This window comes from Puma concolor, chromosome D4 (assembly GCF_028749965.1).
Source record: "Puma concolor isolate L17-30 chromosome D4, mPumCon1.1.hap2, whole genome shotgun sequence".
In the NCBI taxonomy this organism is placed as follows: domain Eukaryota; kingdom Metazoa; phylum Chordata; class Mammalia; order Carnivora; family Felidae; genus Puma; species Puma concolor.
The window spans coordinates 41,216,073-41,236,340 of NC_141679.1; the positions used below are offsets into that span (position 1 = coordinate 41,216,073).

Consider the following 20,268-nt stretch of genomic DNA (forward strand, 5'->3'; position numbering starts at 1 on the left):
CGCATCGGGCTCTGAGCTGACAACTCAGAGCCTGGAGCCTGCTGCAGGTTCTGTGTCTCTCTCTCTCTCTGCCCCTCCCTGACTCACACTCTGTCTCTCTCTCTCTCAAAAATAAATAAGCACTAAAAAAAAAAAATGTAGTGCTGCCAAGGGCAGAGGGAAGCAGACATTCTCTCACAATGTTGTTATCTCTTTATTTCTTTCTTTATTATTATTATTATTATTATTATTATTATTATAATTATTATAATTTTGCCTTTATTTATATTTGAGAGAGACAGAGACAGAGTGCAAGCTGGGGAGGGGCAGAGAGAGAGGAAGACACAGAATCTGAAGCAGGCTCCAGGCTCTGAGCTGTCAGCACAGAGCCCGATGTGGGGCTTGGACTCGTGAACGGCAAGATCATGACCTGAGCTAAAGTCGGATGCTTAACTAACTGAACTACTCAGGCGCCCCATCTTTTTTTTTTTTTTTTTTTAAGTAATCTCTACACCCAACGTGGGGCTTAAACTCATGACCCATGATCTCTTGATCAGATGCTCCACCAACTGATCCAGCCAGGTGCCCCACCTCAATTTCTTAAGTGACAATGTATTATTGGGACAAATGATAAAGGTATTTGCATTTTTGAAAAAAAAGAGGATAAATGTGAAACCAATCAGCATAGTGCTTGACACATATATTTAATAAAAAATGTGTTGGAATTCAAATCTTTTATATTAATCTATATATCTTAAAACTTAAAAAATTTTTTTAATTCCAGTATAGTTAACATACAGTGTTATATTAGTTTCAGGTTTACAAGATAGTGATTCAATAATTCTATATATAACTCAGTGCTCATTGTGGAAGTGTGCTCTTAATCACCCCCCACCTATTTCACCCATCCCTCCACCCACCTCCTGTCTGGTAACCATCAGTTTGTTTTCTATGGTTTAGAGTCTTCTTTCTGGTTTGTTTCTTTTTTTCTTTGCTCATTTATTTTGTTTCTTAAATTCTACGTATGAATGAAATCATACACTATTTGTCTTTCTCTGACTTCTTTCGCTTAGCATTATACTTTCTAGACCCATCCATGTTTTTGCAAATGGCAAGATTTCATTCTTTCTTTTTCTGGATGAGTAATATTCCATTGTATATATACCACACCATCTTTATCCATTCTATGAACAGCTGGGATGCTTCCATAATTTGGCTATTGTAAATAGTGCTGCAATAAACATATATCTTTTCGAGTTTGCATTTTTGTATGCTTTGGATAAATACCAGTAGTCTAATTACTGGTAATATGGTAGTTCTATTTTTAGTTTTTTGAGTAAGCTCCATACTGTTTTCCACAGTGACTACACCAGTTTGCATTTCTACACACAGGGCATGAGGTTTCCTTTTTCTCCACATCTTTGCCAACACTTGTTGTTTCTTGTGTTTTTGATTTTAGTCATTCTGACAGGTGTGATTTAGATTCACATTTCCCTGATGATTAGTAATTTTGAGCATCTTTTCATGTGTCTGTTGGCCATCTGTATGTCTTTGGAGAAATGTCTGTTCAAATCTTTTGCTCATTTTTTTAGTTGGATTATTTTTTTGGTGTTGAGTTGCATACGTTCTTTATATATTTTGGATACTAACCCTTTCTCGAATGTGCCGTTTGCAAATATTTTCTCCCATTCTGTAGGTTTGTCTTTTAGTTGATTATTTCCTTTGCTGTGCAGAATTTTTTTATTTTGATATAATCCCAATAGTTTTGTTTGTTTGTTTGTTTCCCTTGCTTCAGGAAACGTATCTAGAAAAATGTTGCTACAGCTGATGTCAGAGAAATTACTATCTGTGATTTTGTCTAGAATTTTTGTGGTTTTAGGTCTCACATTTAGGTCCTTTATCCCTTTTGAGTTTATTTTTGTGTATGGCATAAGAACATGGTCCAATTTCATTCTTTTGCATGCAGCCGTCCAGTTTTCCTGGGACTATTTGTTGAAGAGACTTTTTCCCATTGCGTAGTCCTACATCATTTATTGAAGATTAATTGACCATATATCATTCTTAAAACTTTTAGGGGTGCCTGGGTGGCTCAGTCGGTTAAGCAACTGGCTCTCGATCTTGCCTCAGGTCATGATCTCACAGTTCATGGGATCGAGCTCTGCATCAGGCTATGTGCTGACAGTGTGGTCTGCTTGGAATTCTCTCTCTCTCTCTCTCTCTCTCTCTGCCCCTCCCCACTCAAAATAACTTAAAAAATTAAAAAAATTTAGTTTAAAAAATTTTAAAAACTTTTACTATAAGTCCTTGCCTATGTCTTACTACATTTATTCCCCCAATGTTTTGTGTTTTCCATTGCTATGTGAATGAAAGGGAGGATTTATTGTTTAAAAGGAGAAAGCAAGGCTGGAAAGGCAGGAAGGGACAAGACTAGGGGCCCTTGATTGATGAGGGAGGGGGAAGAGTTAAGTTTGGGTTTTATGCAGTAAGGACTGAGGAGCCATTAAAAGAATTGATTGATAGGGTAACATAATCTGAGTTACAATGTGATAATTATATATGTAACTCTTATTTTCCACCAATGAACTTTTGTTCAAAACAAGTCCTCCCAATTTTCTCCTTTCCTCTGTAAAAGGATGCTCTCTTCCTTTTGTTCTCTGGACTTGCCTATGGTTCACCATAGTTGGTATGTTCCGAGTTGCAATTCTTCTGCTATTTCTGAATAAACTCATTTGCTGCTTGATAACCTCTGTTGTTTAATTTTTAAGGTTGACAATGCTTTAGCAGGGCCATTTCCGTTGTAGCACACAGAACGGGGACTGAAGGAACAAAGGACCAGAGCCACTGAGAGAAACAATTATGGCGAGGTCTTGTAGTTCTGAGAATTGATACCAAAGCAGCATAATAATCAAGCACCTGGTGCTTGAACCTTCTGAGGGAGGTTACTGAAGGGTCAAAAGGATGCGGTTCATCTGGTGCTTAAAAAACCCTGGGGCTCACATGCATAAAATCAGCTCATAACACTCCCCTAGTGTCAGAAAGGTACACATGTGCCCTTAGGCCTGCTTTTGATTTTTTTTTTTTTTAAGTTTTTGATCTTCTCTCATATTTACCAGCTTAAAAATGCCCTAGGTGTTGAGTTGTCAACTTATAAAAATGTTGAGAATTTGCACAGAAAGGTGGGGAGAGTGACTTACATTAGGGCCACAGCACAGGTTCTGATCACAAGCGTCCGAATATGAAGCAGTAAAGAAACGCACACACGAAGATGTTTAGTAGTAGGTATAGAAACAAGACAGGAGAGTTAAAGGAAGTAGGATTTAGTGATTCTTAGATGTAGGAATTGGGAGCTTGAAGAAGAAGAAAGATTCTTTGAGCTTTTTTCTTTTTGTTTTTTAAGTTTATTTATTTATTTTGAGAGAGCAAGTGAGAGAGAGGGAGAGAGAGAATACCAAGCAAGCTCAGCACTGTTAGTGTGGAGCTTGATGGGGCACTCAATCCCATGAACCGTGAGATCATGATCTGAGCTGAAATCAAGAGTTGGACGCTTAACTGACTGAGCCACCTCAGTGCCCCCTGAGTTTTTTTCATTGGGGTGTCTAAGAGGTAAGTTAAAAAATTTTTTTTAAACATTTATCTAGTTTTGAGAGAGAGAGAGAGACAGACAGACAGACAGACAGAATGTAAGTAAGGGAGGGACAGAGAGAGACGGAGACACAGAATCTGAAGCAGGCCCCAGGCTCTGAGTTGTCAGCTCAGAGCCTGATGTGGGGCTTGAACTCAGAGTGAGATCATGACCTGAGCCCAAGTTGAATGCTCAACCAACTGAATCACCCAGGCATCCCAGAGATTAGTTTTATAAATTGGTAGAGGAGCGGTTTTCGGGGGGCGCTCCATGAGGAATTTAAGAAAGATCGTGTTTAGATATGTTGAATTCAATATTTCCAGATATTATTCAGATGAGAGTTAAAAATTCACAACCACAGGGGTGCCTGGGTGGCTCAGTCAGTTGAGCATCCAACTCTTCATTTTGGCTCAGGTCACAATGTCATGGTCATGAGATGGAGCCCTGAGTCAGGCTCCACTCTGAACACGGAGCCTGCTTAAGACTCTCGGTCTCTCTCGCCCTCTGCCCTTTCCCTGCTCATACTCTCATGTACTCTCTCTCTCTCTCTTTCTCTCAAAACAAAACGAAATCACAACCACAGCTGAGTTTATGACATTATATGTCACATGGACACAGGGATGGATGACATCACCGAGGACACTTATGTGGTGATATGTGAAAGTTGAGGGCAGAAACTAAGAAACTATCACCTTGAGGGGCAAGAAGGAGATAACAGTTCTCTGAGCAGCAAGCAATAAAAAGGTCAGAGAGTCGGAGAAACCAAGAGTCTTACCTATGCTGGAGAAAAATCAGAGGAGGATCAAAGTGTCAGTGAATTCAAGGGGTCTGGGATTTAGCAATGAGGTCATTATTGACTTTGGAAGCTGTTTTGGTGGGGTGCTGGGGATGAATTGAATATTACCTTGAAAGTAAAAAGAACGAGGTGATTATTGGGACTTTTAAGACTAAAAGGGTAGTGAATTTGAGAACATCCTTATGTACAGCTTTTTGTAAGTAACCTTAGGCAAACAGAAACAGCAGAGAATTAACCTTATAACTATTAGAAAAACATAGGAAACGTCCAAATATTTTAAGTCAGTCTGATTGTGTAATTATTATAACTTTTCTGCTCAACACCTTTTGTTAGCTTCATTGCTTGATAAAGTAAGTATAGTAGTAGTCCTCCCTTGTCTGTGGGGGATATGTTCCAAGACCCCCAATGGATGCCTGAGACTGGAGATAGTACTGAATCCTAGATACTCTATGTTTTTTTTTTTAATTTTATTTTTTTTAATTTACATCCAAATTAGCATATAGTGCAACAGTGATTTCAGGAGTATGTTTCTTCGTGCCCCTCACTCATGTAGCCCATTCCCCCTCCCACAACCTCTCTAGTAACCCTCAGTTTGTTCTCCATATTTGTGAGTCTCTTCTGTTTTGTCCCCCTCCCTGTTTTTATATTACTTTTGTTTCCCTTCCCTTATGTTCCTCTGTTTTGTCTCTTAAAGTCCTCATATGAGTGAAGCCATATGATCTTTGTCTTTCTCTGACTAATTTCACTTATCATAGTACCCTCCAGTTCCATCCATGTAATTGCAAATAGCAAGATTTCATTCTTTTTGATTGCTGAGTAATACTCCATTGTATATATATACCACCTCTTTTTTATCCATTCATCCATCGATGGACATTTGGGCTCTTTCCAGACTTTGGCTATTGTTGGTAGTGCTGCTATGAACACGGGGAGGGGCATGTGTCTCTTCGAAACAGCACACCTGTATCCCTTGGATAATGCCTAGTAGTGCAATTGCTGGGTTGTAGGGTAGTCTATTTTTGGTTTTTTGAGGAACCTCCATACTGTTTTGCAGAGTGGCTGCACCAGCTTGCATTCTCAGATGTTTTTTCTTATGCATACACACCTATGACAAGGTTAAATTAAAAATTAGACATAGTAAGAGATTAGCAACAACAATAATAAAAGAAAAATTATAATAATACATTGTAATAAAAGTTATGTGAATATGGTCTCTGTCTCTCGGAAAAAATATTTATTGTACCCTACTCTTTTGATGATTAAAAAAATGTGATGAGAGAAGCAAGGTGAATGATGCAGGCATTATGACATAGACTTAGGCTACTACTGATCTTCTGAATATGTGTGAAGGAGGATGATCTGCTTTCTGATCTTGTTTGACCTCAGGTAATGGAAGTCCTGGAAAGAGAAACCATGGATAAGGGGGACTAGTGTATGACCTAGAAGGTCCTTGTGATCTGGGGTTGGCTTACTTCTCCAGCCTGTTGTCTTACTCCGCCCTCTTCTCCCACTCTGAAGACTTCACACAGAACTTCTTCCAGTTTTCCAAATAAATACTCCTGCTGTTTCCTGTGCTGGCCTGTGTAGCTTCCATGTCTTCCAGTTCCTTCTGGAAGTTCCTTCCAGTTCCTTCAGCTTGATGAATCTATAACCATCTTCCCAGAGTAAGCTAACTGTACTCTTTAAAGCCTTTGGGGGTGCTCGTGGTTGTTTATTAACATTTGCCTGTTCTGATTCCCATTGTACTTATGTTAAATATCCTGTATTTCTATCACCTAGCTCCAAGCTAGGTATATAGTCTGTATTCAATAAATACTGAATGAACAAATAAATAAAGATTGCAAGGCTTCATTCTCGGCTTGAAAAAGTGCAGTAATACCTTTGCCATTTATCCTTGCCATACAATATTCAATTTTGTGATTAAAATAACTTTTTTTAATGTTTTATTTTTTTGTATTTTTGAGAGAGACACAGTGTGAGTGGCGGAGGGGCAGAGAGAGGGAGACACAGAATCCAAAGCAGGATCCAGGCTCTGAGCTGTCAGCACAGAGCTGGAGGTGGGGCTCGACCCCAAGAATTGGGAGATCAAGACCTGAGCTGAAGTCGCCCCTCGACCCACTGAGCCACGCAGGAGCCCCAATTTTGTTATTTTTTAAAAAAACATAAATAAGTCTTATAAATATTTGAAACTTGTGAAGCCAAACAAGCCCTAATCTCATTAGTCTGTTGTAATTTTCCACTGCATTTCTAAATGTTAGAGCGGGCTCGTTTTTCCTTTCCATAAACTCTTTCCTTTGAAGTAATTATCCTCTTTCTGGCGAAATTAATAGGAAGGGGGACGGGCTTCCTTTTTTAATGTAAGTGAAAACTCAAACCAATTAAGTTTCAGTGTTACAGGAATCAAGGATGTTTTAATCTCAATTTATATTTGCATTTATGACCGTTGGCTTTCCCCAAGGAGACACGGAAAAGCCGGCCCCTACACCTGGTTTCAGGTTGATTACAATTAACATGGCACAATTTTAGCATTAAAGGTTCATTTTCTATCAGACGCCTTTTTGTGCGGAGGAGGTGGAGGTGGTGAAGACAAAATCCTCAATCAAAATCCCCGCCAAATTGCATTGTTCTTTGGGGAACAGGTTTTCAAATGCCAAGGAACAAAAGAGGGTTTGGTTTTCCAATCTTCCTGGGGCGGCAGCAGATTGTGAAGCAGCGACCGGAAGAAACCAAAGTATAAATTATCAACTGGAGGAAGGCGCGTGTGTGTGCGCGTGCACTAACTAGGGGGCTTGGAGGAAGACTGGAAAGAGATGGGAGCACATGTTAAGGCTCTAAGGACTTTTTTTGCAAGGTACCTCGTTACGTAATATTTATAATGAAAGGCGCTGCAACAGTATCAGCGCGCTGACCCGTATTTTCCCGGCCCTGTTTACCACCCCAAGCTGGGCTACAATGGGGATGGGGGGAGGGAACAAGAAGCGTCTGGCAGGCAGAGAGCAGGCTAAATAGCGGGAAACCAGCCACTTGCGCAGAAGCGGAGTCCCGAGAATTTCCGTCAGGCTTTGGCACCAATCCACAGACCCCGAAGGGCTCCACTGGCCTTAGGATCCGCAGTTTAATGCACAATCGGGGATCCAGCCTCCTAAGATTTTTTTTTTTTTTTTAGTAAACGCGGAAAGGGTTTAAGGCTTAGGAAAATGCATTGTCTGTCGGCTCTGGGATTCTGAGACTGGGATTCTGAGGTCCTGGGGACCTCACGCTGAGAACAGCACATTGGAGCGTGGGCCAGGCCGTTCTCGTGGCGGGAGGGACGGGCGCGGCGCGGGAATGCGCGCGGGCACGGGCGCGCCGCTTCTCAGCAACGGCGCATGCGCCTGCTCGCCTTCCAGCGCGGCCGCGCAGCTTCGCGGGCTTAGCTCTTCCAACCCGAGCTCGGCTTTCTCCGAGTGCGTATCCTGGAGCTTCGGGCCCCGGGAGGCGGGAGGAGAGAGGTCGGCTGGGGCGGGGCCGGGAGGCCTGCGAAAGTCTGCGGAGGTCTGCGAGGGAAGCCCAGTCTCCGGAAGTGGCCGTTGTAAACACCGTCTCCCTAGGGCTTGTCCACTCCTGTCCCCTTTCTCTATTCGTTCCCCCTCCCGGGTCCTAGAGTCCGTCGGGTTCCGACAGTTTTTGCTCTGACCCCCGCGATCGGCCTAGACCTCTTTCTACCATTGAGATTTGGAGCTGCCCCTGGGGTCTTGGGTGTCTTGTCTGGACTACGGGAGCCCCCTGAGGTAACCACAGGGTGTGGGGGCTTCGAGGCGAACGACTTGGTCGGGGAGGTGTTGACAGGAACGGTATGGGTGGCTGCAGTGAGAGTTATGGGGAACCCCGAGTTAGTTTGTGGTTGTCCTGGGACTGTTGCTGTTGTTTGTGGGGACACGCCTCCAGCTCCCTGGGCTGGGCCTCTCCGCATATTTGGGGGAAAGATCCCCTTGGAGAATCTTAATCTGAGACCGCTGCAGAGGTACCCAGAGGACTGAATAGGGACCCAGAGGGCATGCCCTTGCTTCTAAGGTTTACCACTCCTGACTACCGAGCTATTCCCCTCCGATAATCCGTAAGATCTTGGAGGACAAGGACCACGTCTTTTTCATCCTTAAAAAAAAAAAAAAAAAAAAAAAATGCCAGCCACACATTAGACACTGTATAAATGTTTGATAAATGAAAGAATGAATTGTGTTAGGCTGTTATCTGTAGCTTCCACTGCTTACTTTCAGGACTCTAACAGATGTAGAAAATTTGGCTGTTTTTCCAGGGCTGTACATTTTCTACAGAAGTAGAGCCTCCTTTTGACTGTTCTTTATTTCATCGTGACAATTATCCTAGGCAAATAAATATTTTTTCATTTTAAGTAGATCTCTCATGATTCTGCGCAAGTTTACTCACCAATTTCAGTTGGTGCTCACCTCTTTCGAATACAAAACACATCGATGTTTTGTATAGTTCACATAATTTTGGAGAGAAGATCCTCCCATTTGTCACCTCCCATTTTGTCACCTGTTTTATTGAAGAGTTAGTGCCTAACAACAACAAAACGAAGGTAGAGCAGAAATTACAGTGGTTTCTCATGAAATGAAGAAGAAACAAAGGCAGTGCAACCTGCTAAGAGGAAAGAAGGGAGTGGTTTTAAGCTGGAGCTTTGTGTATTAGTCCTGGTATAGTTTTATTAGCCTAGTAACCTAAGGCCAATCACCGAAGCTTACTAGACATTAGATTCCTTATCTGTGAGATTAGGAGGATAGACTTGGTCTTTAAAGTCCTATTTAATTCTAAAATTCTTTGATTGTCTCAGCCCCCTTGTCATGGTTTGTTTTGATGAAAGAACCAGACATCCTTTTATTTATTTATTTATTTATTTATTTATTTATTTATTTATTTAACGTTTATTTATTTTTGAGACAGAGAGAGACAGAGCATGAACAGGGGAGGGGCAGAGAGAGAGGGAGACACAGAATCCGAAACGGGCTCCAGGCTCTGAGCTGTCAGCACAGAGCCCGACGCGGGGCTCGAACTCACGGACCGTGAGATCATGACCTGAGCCGAAGTCGGACGCTTAACCGACTGAGCCACCCAGGTGCCCCCAGACATCCTTTTAAAGGTGAAATACAGAAATCTGCAGATAGGATTCCCCAACACAGATGTTATTGAAGTCAGCATTGTGTTATGAAAAAGGGTGGGCTTAGGAGTCAGCCAGAGGTGAATTTGAATTCTGATCCTCCCATTGAATATCTTTATGCAAGTTACTCAGCCTATCCAAGCCTTAGTGCTCCTTATCTGTGAAATGGGCATAATCATCTCATAGACTGTCGGGAGGATTCAGTGACATCAGGGTATGGTTAGTGCAGTAAATGGCACATAGTAAGTGCTCAGTAATAGTGGCTTTTATCTTTTCATTCCCCCCTCCTCCCTTTTCCCCCTGGATCTGTACAGACACACTAAGAGATGAATACATTCTGGATGATCCACTGAAGGACTCGACTGTGAGGTAGGAAAACTTTGTACCAGCAGTGGCTCTGAAATCTAAAGTAGAATTGTGTTTCTGGCTGGTATTTACTCTTAGGATGTCTAGATCATTGATCCCTTGGTCTCAATTGCCCCATTACCTATTTCTAAATAACTTGTTATTGAAGAAGGATATACATAATATCCCTCATCTATTTTAGTAGGAATGGTGAGAATAGTCCAACTCCACTACCAACAGAAGATTAATCTATTAATACATTAACATAAAAAGCTGAATTAAACTTTGCCTTTATCGATCACTGCTACAGGATAGCCTGGTTTGGGCCCAAGCCTGTGGTAGTGCATTTGGATTGAAAATCCACTGGAGATCTGAGTCCTCCTTCATTAGGAAGCCCCTGACTTGTAGTTAGTTTGGATGGGGTAGGGGTGCAGGGAAGAATGAGATGTGTTTGAAAAATCTGCAGTAGTGAGTAGAAGTGCTTCCCTGACAAGCAACGCCTCACATGTTCTCTGGCTGGGCATGAACCATGTCTTGAAGGCCAGTGGCAAGGCACACAGCAGACCTATGGAGTCAGCCAATATGGGCTTGAATCCAGACTCTGTCGTGTACTAGAGATTTGACTTTGGACAAGTGATTGAATATTTTTAAGTCCTAGTTTCCTTAGGACGTTAACAATATCTCCCCCTTGGGTTTGGTATAGACAGAAATCAGATAATCTATAGAAAGTTTTTAGCACTCTGTCTGGAGAGGGGATCTTTGTTACAGTTGTTGTGATGATAGTAGGAGTGGCTTTGAGGTATCATAATTTGTTTATAGATAATGGCGTATTGAGTGTTTTCAAAAGGAAAGCATTATTTACAGAGTTAGATACATGTTGGAGGAAGGCTGATGTTGATTGCATGTCATAAGAAATTTGTAATTACTCGTACAGATTAGCTAAAGTGTTTATTTTAATTTGTGGCATCTCATAGAAAGTTTCAAGTAAAGCTTGGAACGCATTATGTGAGGAACCTGTAATTCTTTGACCGAACTCCCTATTTCATTGACATTTTCATTACTGTACCTAGCTACTTGCCTCATCATTCGTTATCTTCTTTTCCTTTTTTTTTAAAGTTTATTTATTTTGAGGAGAGAGCATGCACGTGTGCAGGGGAGAGGCAGAGAGAGAGGGAGAGAGAGAGAATCCCAAGCAGGTCCCACACTGTCAGCACATAGCCCAATGTAGGGCTCGATCCCACGAACCATGAGATCAGGACCTGAGCCAAAATCAAGAGTCAGACACTCAACCAACTGAGCCACCCAGGCACCCCTAATTATTGTTATTACTTTTAAAGTTTATTTTTATTTTTGAGGTGGGGGAGGGGCAGAGAGAGGAGACACAGAATCCTAAGTAGGCTCCAGGCTCTGAGCTTTCAATACAGAGCCCGATGTGGGGCTCAAACCACAAACCGTGAGACCATGACCTGAGCCAAAGTCGGATGCTTAACCGACTGAGCTACCCAGATGCCCCTAAAGGAGACTTTAGATAGGATTTTTTTCTTTTGATGATGAATTTAAAAAATTGGAGTATAACTTACATCTCAAAATTCACTGTTTTAAAGTGTACAATTCATTGGTTTTTAGCATATTCACCATGTTCTACAACAATCACCACTATCTAATTCCAGAACACTTCCATCAGTCCCAAAAAGAAACCCAGAACACTCCCCAGAAGAAACCTCATACGTATTAACATTCAGACCCAATTCCCCTTCTCCCTGTCCTCTGGCAACTACAAATCTACTTTTTGTTTCATGTATTTGCCCATTCCATACATTTTATATGCATGGAATCACAATATGTGGCCTTTTGTGTCTGGTTTCTTTCACTTAGCATACTGTTTTCAAGGTTTACCCATGTTGTGACACATATCATTACTTACTTAATTTTTTTTAAAGACTCTATTTGTGAGTAGTCTCTACACCCAACATTGGGCTTGAACTCAGTGGGCTCAAGAGTCGCATGTCCTACCAACCGAGCCAGCCAGGTGCCCCTACTTAATTCCTTTTAATTTAGCTTTCTTGGAACAACTTTATTAAATTTGGTAAACTACCTCTTCCCATACTTCTCTGCCCAAGATAAAATCAAAACACAACACAACAGACATTATTAAAGCCCTATCCTTTTCCTGTGAGTTAGGGGTTCTGTTTGTGCATTTTGTGACACATATGTATACCTGTGTGTGTGTGTGTGTGTGTGTATGTGTTTCATCTTTTTCACAAAAATAGAAACATTTTATATATCTGATTTTTAGCCTTGGACATTACTGTTAAGTATAGAAGATTTTGTTCTTTCTAGGTTTTAACTCTTTAACTTCCATTGTGAATTGTGAGGACAGTTTCTCTGAAGTCTGACCTTTGGGGGCACGGTGGTAAGGTGAAAAGATTTGGGGACTCAGTATCAGAAGAGCTTGATTAAGTCCTTAGTATCCACCATTTAGTTGGTCACTGGCCTTACGCAAGTTGTTTAGCCTTTTTGAATCAGATGAGTTTCCTCAGTTGAAGTGAGGATATAAACCTCAGGTAAGATAATCTTTGCATTGCAGTGTCATAGGGGCCAGGGTTCTGCGTATGAAGCACAGGTACAGGGTTTGGCACTGTATTAGGTGATCAGTAAACTGACAGTGGTATTTGTTTGTCTGCCACTCTTTCCAAACTTAGTCTTTAGGGTCCATGGGGAAATAGAATTCTTCCCTCCATGTTGGTAAAAATTCCATCTTTGTCTTGGGTCACACTATTGTAGTATCAGCTAAATCACTGATTGTTTTTAATTTTTTTTTTCAACGTTTATTTATTTTTGGGACAGAGAGAGACAGAGCATGAACGGGGGAGGGGCAGAGAGAGAGGGAGACACAGAATCGGAAACAGGCTCCAGGCTCTGAGCCATCAGCCCAGAGCCCGACGCGGGGCTCGAACTCACGGACCGCGAGATCGTGACCTGGCTGAAGTCGGACGCTTAACCGACTGCGCCACCCAGGCGCCCCAATCACTGATTGTTTTTAAATATCCTTAGGTGTTTGTCTGTAGGAATCATTACTAGGTTCTCAGCATCGAGGTTCTGTCTCCATCTTGATTGGCAAAGCAAAGCAATGGCCTAGACCAAACTGCAGGAGGAAACAGGGCCAGGAAATCTCAGAAACAAGCCACCATAACTTTTAACACACAAAAACACAAAACGGCATTCCATGAAGTCAGAAAAGCTTGCCTGAAGTTTGTCCCATTCTCAAAGTTTGTGTTCAGTAAAAGAGGGTAATAGAGAGTAGGGTTTGTGCTCAGTAACAGAAATGTACAGTGACTGAGAACTGTATATATGCTGGATGTATTATTTCTATCTCAAATATATGAGATTGATGTAATTATTCCCTTCTTAAGGTTGAGGAAACAGGCTCACACGGTAAGCCACTTGCCCACGGCAACACTCATAAAGATACTTAAAGGCATCCTAAGTCACATCTCTCCAAGTCCAAAGCTATGGTCTTTCTGGGATGTTGCACTTCTTCTAGGGATACCAAGGGACACTTCTGGGATCTTGATTATTTGTATCTGTTTGGGCTTAATTATTGTTATCTCTGTTTAAAATATTTCTCCAGAGATTCCTTCATACTATAAATATAGTAAAGCAACTTACTTTAAATAGTGGGCTTTGTATAATTTGGATTATCTCTCATAGAAGGGGGTTCCAGAGAGGTCAGTGTAAGTGACAACTACTCTCTTTATTCTTCCTTGGTCCCTTAAGAGAAGGACTTTAAAAATTACCATGAGATTGTTTGTTGGGAGTACTTTGGTCTCTTTGATTGTAGCATTGCATTAAAAGTATCTCACTTATGCCCAGCGCCTGGGAGGCTCAGTCGGTTAAGCATCTGACTTCAGTTCAGTTCATGATCTCATGACTCCTGAGTTCGAGCCCTGAATCAGGCTCTGCATTGACAGTGTGGAGCCTGTCTGGAATTCTCTCCTTCTCCCTCTGCCCCCCAACTTGTGCGCACGCTCTCTCTCAAAGTAAATAAATAAGCTTAAAAAAATCTCATTTATGAAAAAGGCTTTAGGGACTTAAAAACGTCCCTGGACTTCACTTTCTTTCAAACTGAATTCTGTTCCCTAGAAATAGGTTCTACATTCCTTTTCTAGTTCAAGAGTAATTGGTCACTATTTAAAAAAATTTTTTTTAATGTTTATTTTTGAGGGGGAGAGAGAGAGAGAGAGAGAGACACAGAGGGGTAGGGGTAGAGAGAGGAAGACAGAATCCACAGCAGGCTGCAGGCTCTGAGCTGTTAGCACAGAGCCCTACTCGGGGCTCAAACTCATGAACTGTGAGATCATGACCTGAGCTGAAGTTGGATGCTTAACTGACTGAGCCACCCAGGCGTCCCATTGGTCACTATTTTGTTGAGATAATTTTTCCTTTTATTAGAGAAATTAAAATAATATAATAGAAACTTGTTGTTACAAGAAGGAATATTTTTTTAACATTTTGCCATTTTTGCTTCTAATCTATCTTAAGTCAAACGTAATAGCTTTTTAAAAATATGAGTATTTAAATGTGTGTTAATGGAATAATTTTAAAAATACAAGTAAGTTGAAGAAAAACACGAAAATCACCCGTAGTCTCAAGACTCACATATATAACCACTGTTGTATTGTTTACTATGTTAACAGACTTCAGCCCATCTAACCTGTAAGCCACAGACATCTCAGACGGTTTTAATCATCAATAACGAAGTATATCATTGAGAAACAGTGGGCTATTTTGAAAGTTGGAAGACTTACCATGAGTTTAAACACTTTGAGTGATGCCCCTGTTGATACCCAAAGGTAAGCCTCCAGTCTCTTCCTTTTGTTGAGGAGAGCTTTTGGGTCGTAAGCAGCAGGGAGAAGTGGTTGGGGCTGCTGACTGTAAGGATTCTCGCAGTGTGCGAGAACGGACACACACAGTGTGCCAGAATGGACCCTCGCAGGGGGGGCGAGGCTTTGTGCGTGCGCCTGGAGGAGCAGGCAAGATGCTTCACAGGCACCAGAACAGTCTGTTTTCCTTGGTTAACTCATCCGTGAGAGTCAGAGTGTGTGTGCTTTCTCCTGTCCTTAGAGAATTGCTTATTCGTTTCTACTTCTCTAAATCTTTTGTCCTCATATTTCTGCGGCTTCACATTTCTCTGTGGTCCTTCCTTTGGTCAGCCCCAGTCTCGGTGGCTCTGGTTCTTCCTTCTTGCCCCGGTGGTAGTTCACGACTTCTGGTCAGGCATTCCTTTGGTTTTAGCTCCCATCCCAACTGCTTTTACTTGCAGTTTGTATTCCAAGAATTGCTGTTGCTCGTCTCTTTTGCACCCGGATATCAGCCTTTGGGGGAGGTGCCTACTTTTGGTTGATTCACCTCTAATGTGAAAAATATAAAACTCTAAGTCTGTCGTGTAAAACTGAGTCACTTTGGGGAGCGCAACCCAAAGGGTGGTTTACAAAGGAACAAGTACAGAAATTGAAAGTGTTTAGAAACTTTTATAATCACGTAACAGTAATTTTCTGTTCGTGGAATCTGGTAATAAAACACTTGGGGTTGTATTTTATCTGTTTTTAAAATTTCGTATTTAGTTACTCATTTTATATATATTTTAGGAGCACCTTGGTGGCTCAGTCCGTTGAGACTCTGACTGCTGATTTCAGCTCAGGTCATGATCCCTGGGTCGCAGGATTGAGCCCTGCATTGCGCTCCATGCTGAGTGTGGAACCTGCTTCAGATCCTCACTCTCTCTCTCCCTCTGCCCCTCTCCCCTGCTCATGCTCTCTTTCTTACTCTGTCTAAAAAATTAAAACATATTTTACATTTTACAAGAGCATCATGTATGGGGTTGAGGGGAATAGTGCTGGCGCATGTTTAGTTTGAGAAGAACTGATCTAGACTGCCTTTTCAGCCAGGATGTGTGGGTGGGGCAAAGACCATGACTAACATGTACTTCAACTATAAATAGGATTTGCTATAGAAACATTTTCCACCTATCTTTAGAAGCTACCTTAAGTCCTTTCTGGAGAAAGGTAGAGAATAACATATAAACTTTTTATTTTGCTGAAAGCCTTTTCACTTTTGGAGGGAACATTTTACCACATAAATATTTATCTGCCATGATTTTTAATGACTAAATCATTCTTTAGAGTTCTAGAATCTGGCTAAATGAAGTTAAACTTTGCTATATACCACTAATTTACTTTTTATTTCTATAGATTTTCCTTTTCTGAACAATTCATATAAATGGAATCACACAATATGTGGTCTTTTGTGTCTGGCTTCTTTCGCTAGGCATGTTCTTCAGGTTTATCTTATTGTTAACAGGAATCAGTATTTCGTTTCTTTTTTATTGCTGAATACTATTCTGTTGTATGGATATAGCACATTTTGGTTACCCACTCACCAGCTGGTGGACATGCAGGTTGTTTACACTTTTTGGTTATTATGAAAAATACTGTTGTGACCATTTGTGTACAAGTCTTTGGGTGGAGGTGATTTCTCTTGTGTAGATTCTTAGGACCAGCATCACTTCATTGTACAGTAAGTTTATGTTAAATTTTTTTTTTAAGTTTGTTTACTTGAGAGAGTAAGAGTAGAGGAAGGGGCAGAGAGGGAGGGAGAGAGAGAATCCCAAGCAAGCTCGTCGTTGCCAGCACAGAGCCCGATGTGGGACTTGAATTCACAAAACTGTGAGATCGTGACCTGAGCCGAAACCAAGAGTCCGGCAGACCTTTAACCGATTGAGCCACCCAGGCGTCCCTATGTTAATTTTTTTTAAGAAACTGCTAGGGGTGCCTGGGTGGCTCAGTCAAGCGTCCAACTTTGGCTCAGGTCATGATCTTGCAGTTTGTGAGTTCGAGCCCTGCGTCAGGCTCTGTGCAGACAGTGTGGAGCTTGGAGCCTGCTTTGAGTTCTGTGTCTCCCTCTCTCTCTCTCTGCCCCTCCCCTGCTCAAGCTCTGTCTCTCTTTCTCAAAAATCAATAAATGTAAAAAAAACATAAAAGAAACTGCTAGATTGTATTCTAAAATAGCTGAACCATTTTACATTTCTACCAGCAGTATATGAGGGTTTTAGTTTCTCCACATTCTTGCCAATACTTATTTTCTGATCTTTTTAAAAAATTTATTTTAATTCCAGTGTGGTTAATTAACTTGATGTGCTATATTAGTTTCAGTTGTACAATATAAGTGATTGAATTTTTTTGATTGACTTTTTGATTATAGCCATTACAGTGAATGTGAAGTGGCATGTTATGATTTTAATTTATATTTTCCTAATGAGTAATATGTTAAGCATCTTTGTATTTGCTTTTTTTTTTTTTTGCCATTTATAGATCTTCATTGGTGAAAAGCCTATTCAGATCTTTTGCTTATTTTTATTTATTTTTTATTTTTTTACTTTATTATTATTTTTTTTTAACATTTATTTTTGAGACAGAGAGAGACAGAGCATGAACAGGGGAGGGGCAGAGAAAGAGGGAGACAGAATCTGAAACGGGCTCCAGGCTCTGAGCTGTCAGCACAGAGCCCGACGCGGGGCTCAAACTCACGGACCGTGAGATCATGACCTGAGCCAAAGTCGGATGCCCAACTGACTTAGCCACCCAGGCGCCCCTTTTGCTCATTTTTAAATTGGTTGTCTTTTGGTTACTGAGCTTTAGGAGTTTTTTATATATTCTGGATACAAATCTTTTATCAAATATATAATTTACACATATTTTCTCCCATTTGTTGCCTTGGCTTCATTTTCATTTTCTTTCTTTCTTTCTTTCTTTCTTTCTTTCTTTCTTTCTTTCTTTCTTTCTTCCTTCCTTCCTTCCTTCCTTCCTTCCTTCCTTCTTTCCTTTTCTTTCTTTCTTTCTTTCTTTCTTTCTTTCTTTCTTTCTTCCTTCCTTCCTTCCTTCCTTCCTTCCTTCCTTCCTTCCTTCCTTCTTTCCTTTTCTTTCTTTCTTTCTTCCTTCCTTCCTTCCTTCCTTCCTTCCTTCCTTCCTTCCTTCCTTCCTTCTTTCCTTTTCTTCCTTCCTTCCTTCCTTCCTTCCTTCCTTCCTTCCTTCCTTCCTTCCTTCCTTCTTTCCTTTTCTTTCTTTCTCTTTCTTTTCTTTTCTTTTCTTTTCTTTTCTTTTCTTTTCTTTTTTTTCTTTCTTTCTTTCTTTCACCCAAGTGTGTGTCTCCACATGCGGGCAGGGGACGGGTAGAGAGAGAGAAAGAAATCCCAAGCAGACTCCTCACCCAGCATGCAGCCTGACCCCTGGGCTTGATCCCATGACTGACTGGCTTACTGACTGACTGACTGTGAGACTCTGACCTGAGCCAAAATTAAGAATTGAACACTCAACCCCATTGACTTCATTTTCTTAATAATGTCTCTTTGAAGTGCAAATGTTTTAAATTTTTTTGAAGTCCAGTTCTTTTTTTTTTAAGTATGCTCCATGCCCAACATGAGGCTTAAACTCACAACCCTGAGATAGTGTCACATGCTGTACTAAATGAGCCAGCCAGGCACCCCTCCAATTCTTTTCCTTTATGGACTATGCTTTAGGTTTCATATCTGTGTATTTATGAAATCTTTGCCTAACTTAAGGTCATGAAAATTTTTCTCCTATGTTTTCTTCTAAAAGTTATATAATTTCAGTTTTTACATTTAGGTCTGTGCTCCATTTTAAGTTATCTTTTATGTATGGTGTGAGGTAAGCGTCTAAATTAATCTTTTTGCATGTGTGGATAGCCAGTTGTTTCAGAACTATTTGTTGATAAGACTGTTTTTTCCCTATTGAATTGCCTTGACACGTTTATTTAAAATTAATGGGCCAAATATAAATTTGTTTCTAGTCTCAATTATGGTACATTGATCTATATGTCTTAATTTAATTCCATGCTATTTGTTTGATGACTGTAGCTTTGTAGTAAGTTTTGAAATTAGGAAGTAAAAGCTCTACCATTTGTTCTTTTTAAAGATTGTTTTAGTTATTCTGAGTCCTTTGCTTTTCCATGTAAATTTTAAGATGAGCTTGTCAATTTTTTACCAAAAAAGCCTTCTGGGATTATGATAGGGATTATGATGAATCTGTAGATCAATTTGGAGATGATTGCCACCTTAATGGTACTGACTCTTCCAGTGCATGAATGTGAATGTGCATTGTCTTTCATTTATTTAAATCTTTAATTTCTTTAAACAATAATTTGTATTTTCACTATGGAAAGCTTACACTGCTTTTGTTAAATTTAATCCTACATCTTTTTTTTAATGCTATTATACATTGAGTTATTTTTTTAAATTTAATTTTTGAATTGTTCATTGTTAATATATGGAAATGTAATTGATTTTTGTGTATTGATCTTACATTCTGTGACATTGCTAAAATCTTTTTAATTCCAGTGTTTTTGTTTCTTAATGCATTTCTTAGGATATTCTTAAAGGATCATGTCCTTTGCAATTAAAGATGGTTTTACTTCTGGGGTGCCTGGCTGGCTCAATTAATAGAGCATGTAACTCTTGATTTCAGAGTTGTGAGTTCAAGCCCCATATAGGGGCATAGAGCTTACTTAAAAAAAAAAAAAAAAGACAGTTTTACTTCTTCCCTTCTAATATATATTCTGTTTGTTTGTTTGTTTGTTTTCTTTCTGCATGATTGTACTGCCTAGAACCTCCAATAGAAGTGGACATCTTTGTTTTGCTTCCAGTCTTAAGGGAAGCTTTCAGTCTTTCACCAATAAGTATGCCAATTGTAGGTTTTTCATAGACGCTTTTTATCTGATTGAGTAAATTTTCTTATATCCCTAGGTTGTTGAGGTTTTTTTTTTAATTTATTTTTTTAACGTTTATTTATTTTTGAGAGAGAGAGAGAGAGACAGAGTGTGAGTGGGGGAGGGGCAGAGAGAGAGGGAGACACAGAATCTGAAGCAGGCTCCAGGCTCTGCGCTGTCAAGCACAGAGCCTGATGCAGGACTTCAACTCATGAAACATGAGATCATGACCTGAGCCAAAGTCGGATGCTTAACCAGCTGAGCCACCCAGGCACCCCAAGTTTTTTTTTTTTTTTAATCACAAATAGGTATTTAATTTTGTCAAATGCCTTTTCTGTATCTATTAAGATGATTGTGTAATTTTTGTCTTTTATTTTAGTAAAATGGTATATCATGTCAATTGATTTTCAGACATTAAATCAACTTTCTATTTTTGGGATAAATCCCACTTGGTCATGCTGTGTAGTCATTTTAAGATGTTGTTGGATTTGGGGGGCGCCTGAGTGGTTCACTTGTTTGAGCATCCAACTTCAGCTCAGGTCATGATCTCACAGTTTGTGGGTTCACGCCCCGCGTCGGACTCTGTGCTGA

The 20,268-nt window shown here is 40.4% G+C and overlaps 1 protein-coding gene and 1 long non-coding RNA gene across 11 annotated transcripts in view; one reads left to right on the forward strand and one right to left on the reverse strand.

The window, feature by feature from the left end:
• Positions 1-20,268, reverse strand: part of LOC147574820 (uncharacterized) — a 35,581-nt gene that overhangs the window by 7,804 nt on the left and 7,509 nt on the right. The window lies entirely within an intron of this gene.
• The window catches only part of CCDC171 (coiled-coil domain containing 171), a 308,212-nt gene continuing 295,080 nt past the window's right edge, over positions 7,137-20,268 (forward strand). For 5 of the 10 annotated variants that reach the window (XM_086685344.1, XM_086685352.1, XM_086685353.1 and 2 more), the window contains exons 1-3: positions 7,865-8,167; positions 9,867-9,921; positions 14,595-14,750. In XM_086685344.1, the coding sequence (XP_086541470.1) occupies positions 14,707-14,750 (44 nt within the window). In that variant the 5' untranslated portion in view covers positions 7,865-8,167; positions 9,867-9,921; positions 14,595-14,706. Of the gene's footprint in view, positions 7,249-7,699; positions 7,844-7,864; positions 8,168-9,866; positions 9,922-14,594; positions 14,751-20,268 lie in introns of those variants that run through there. The other 5 variants (XM_086685347.1, XM_086685345.1, XM_086685350.1 and 2 more) reach the window with 5 other exon arrangements.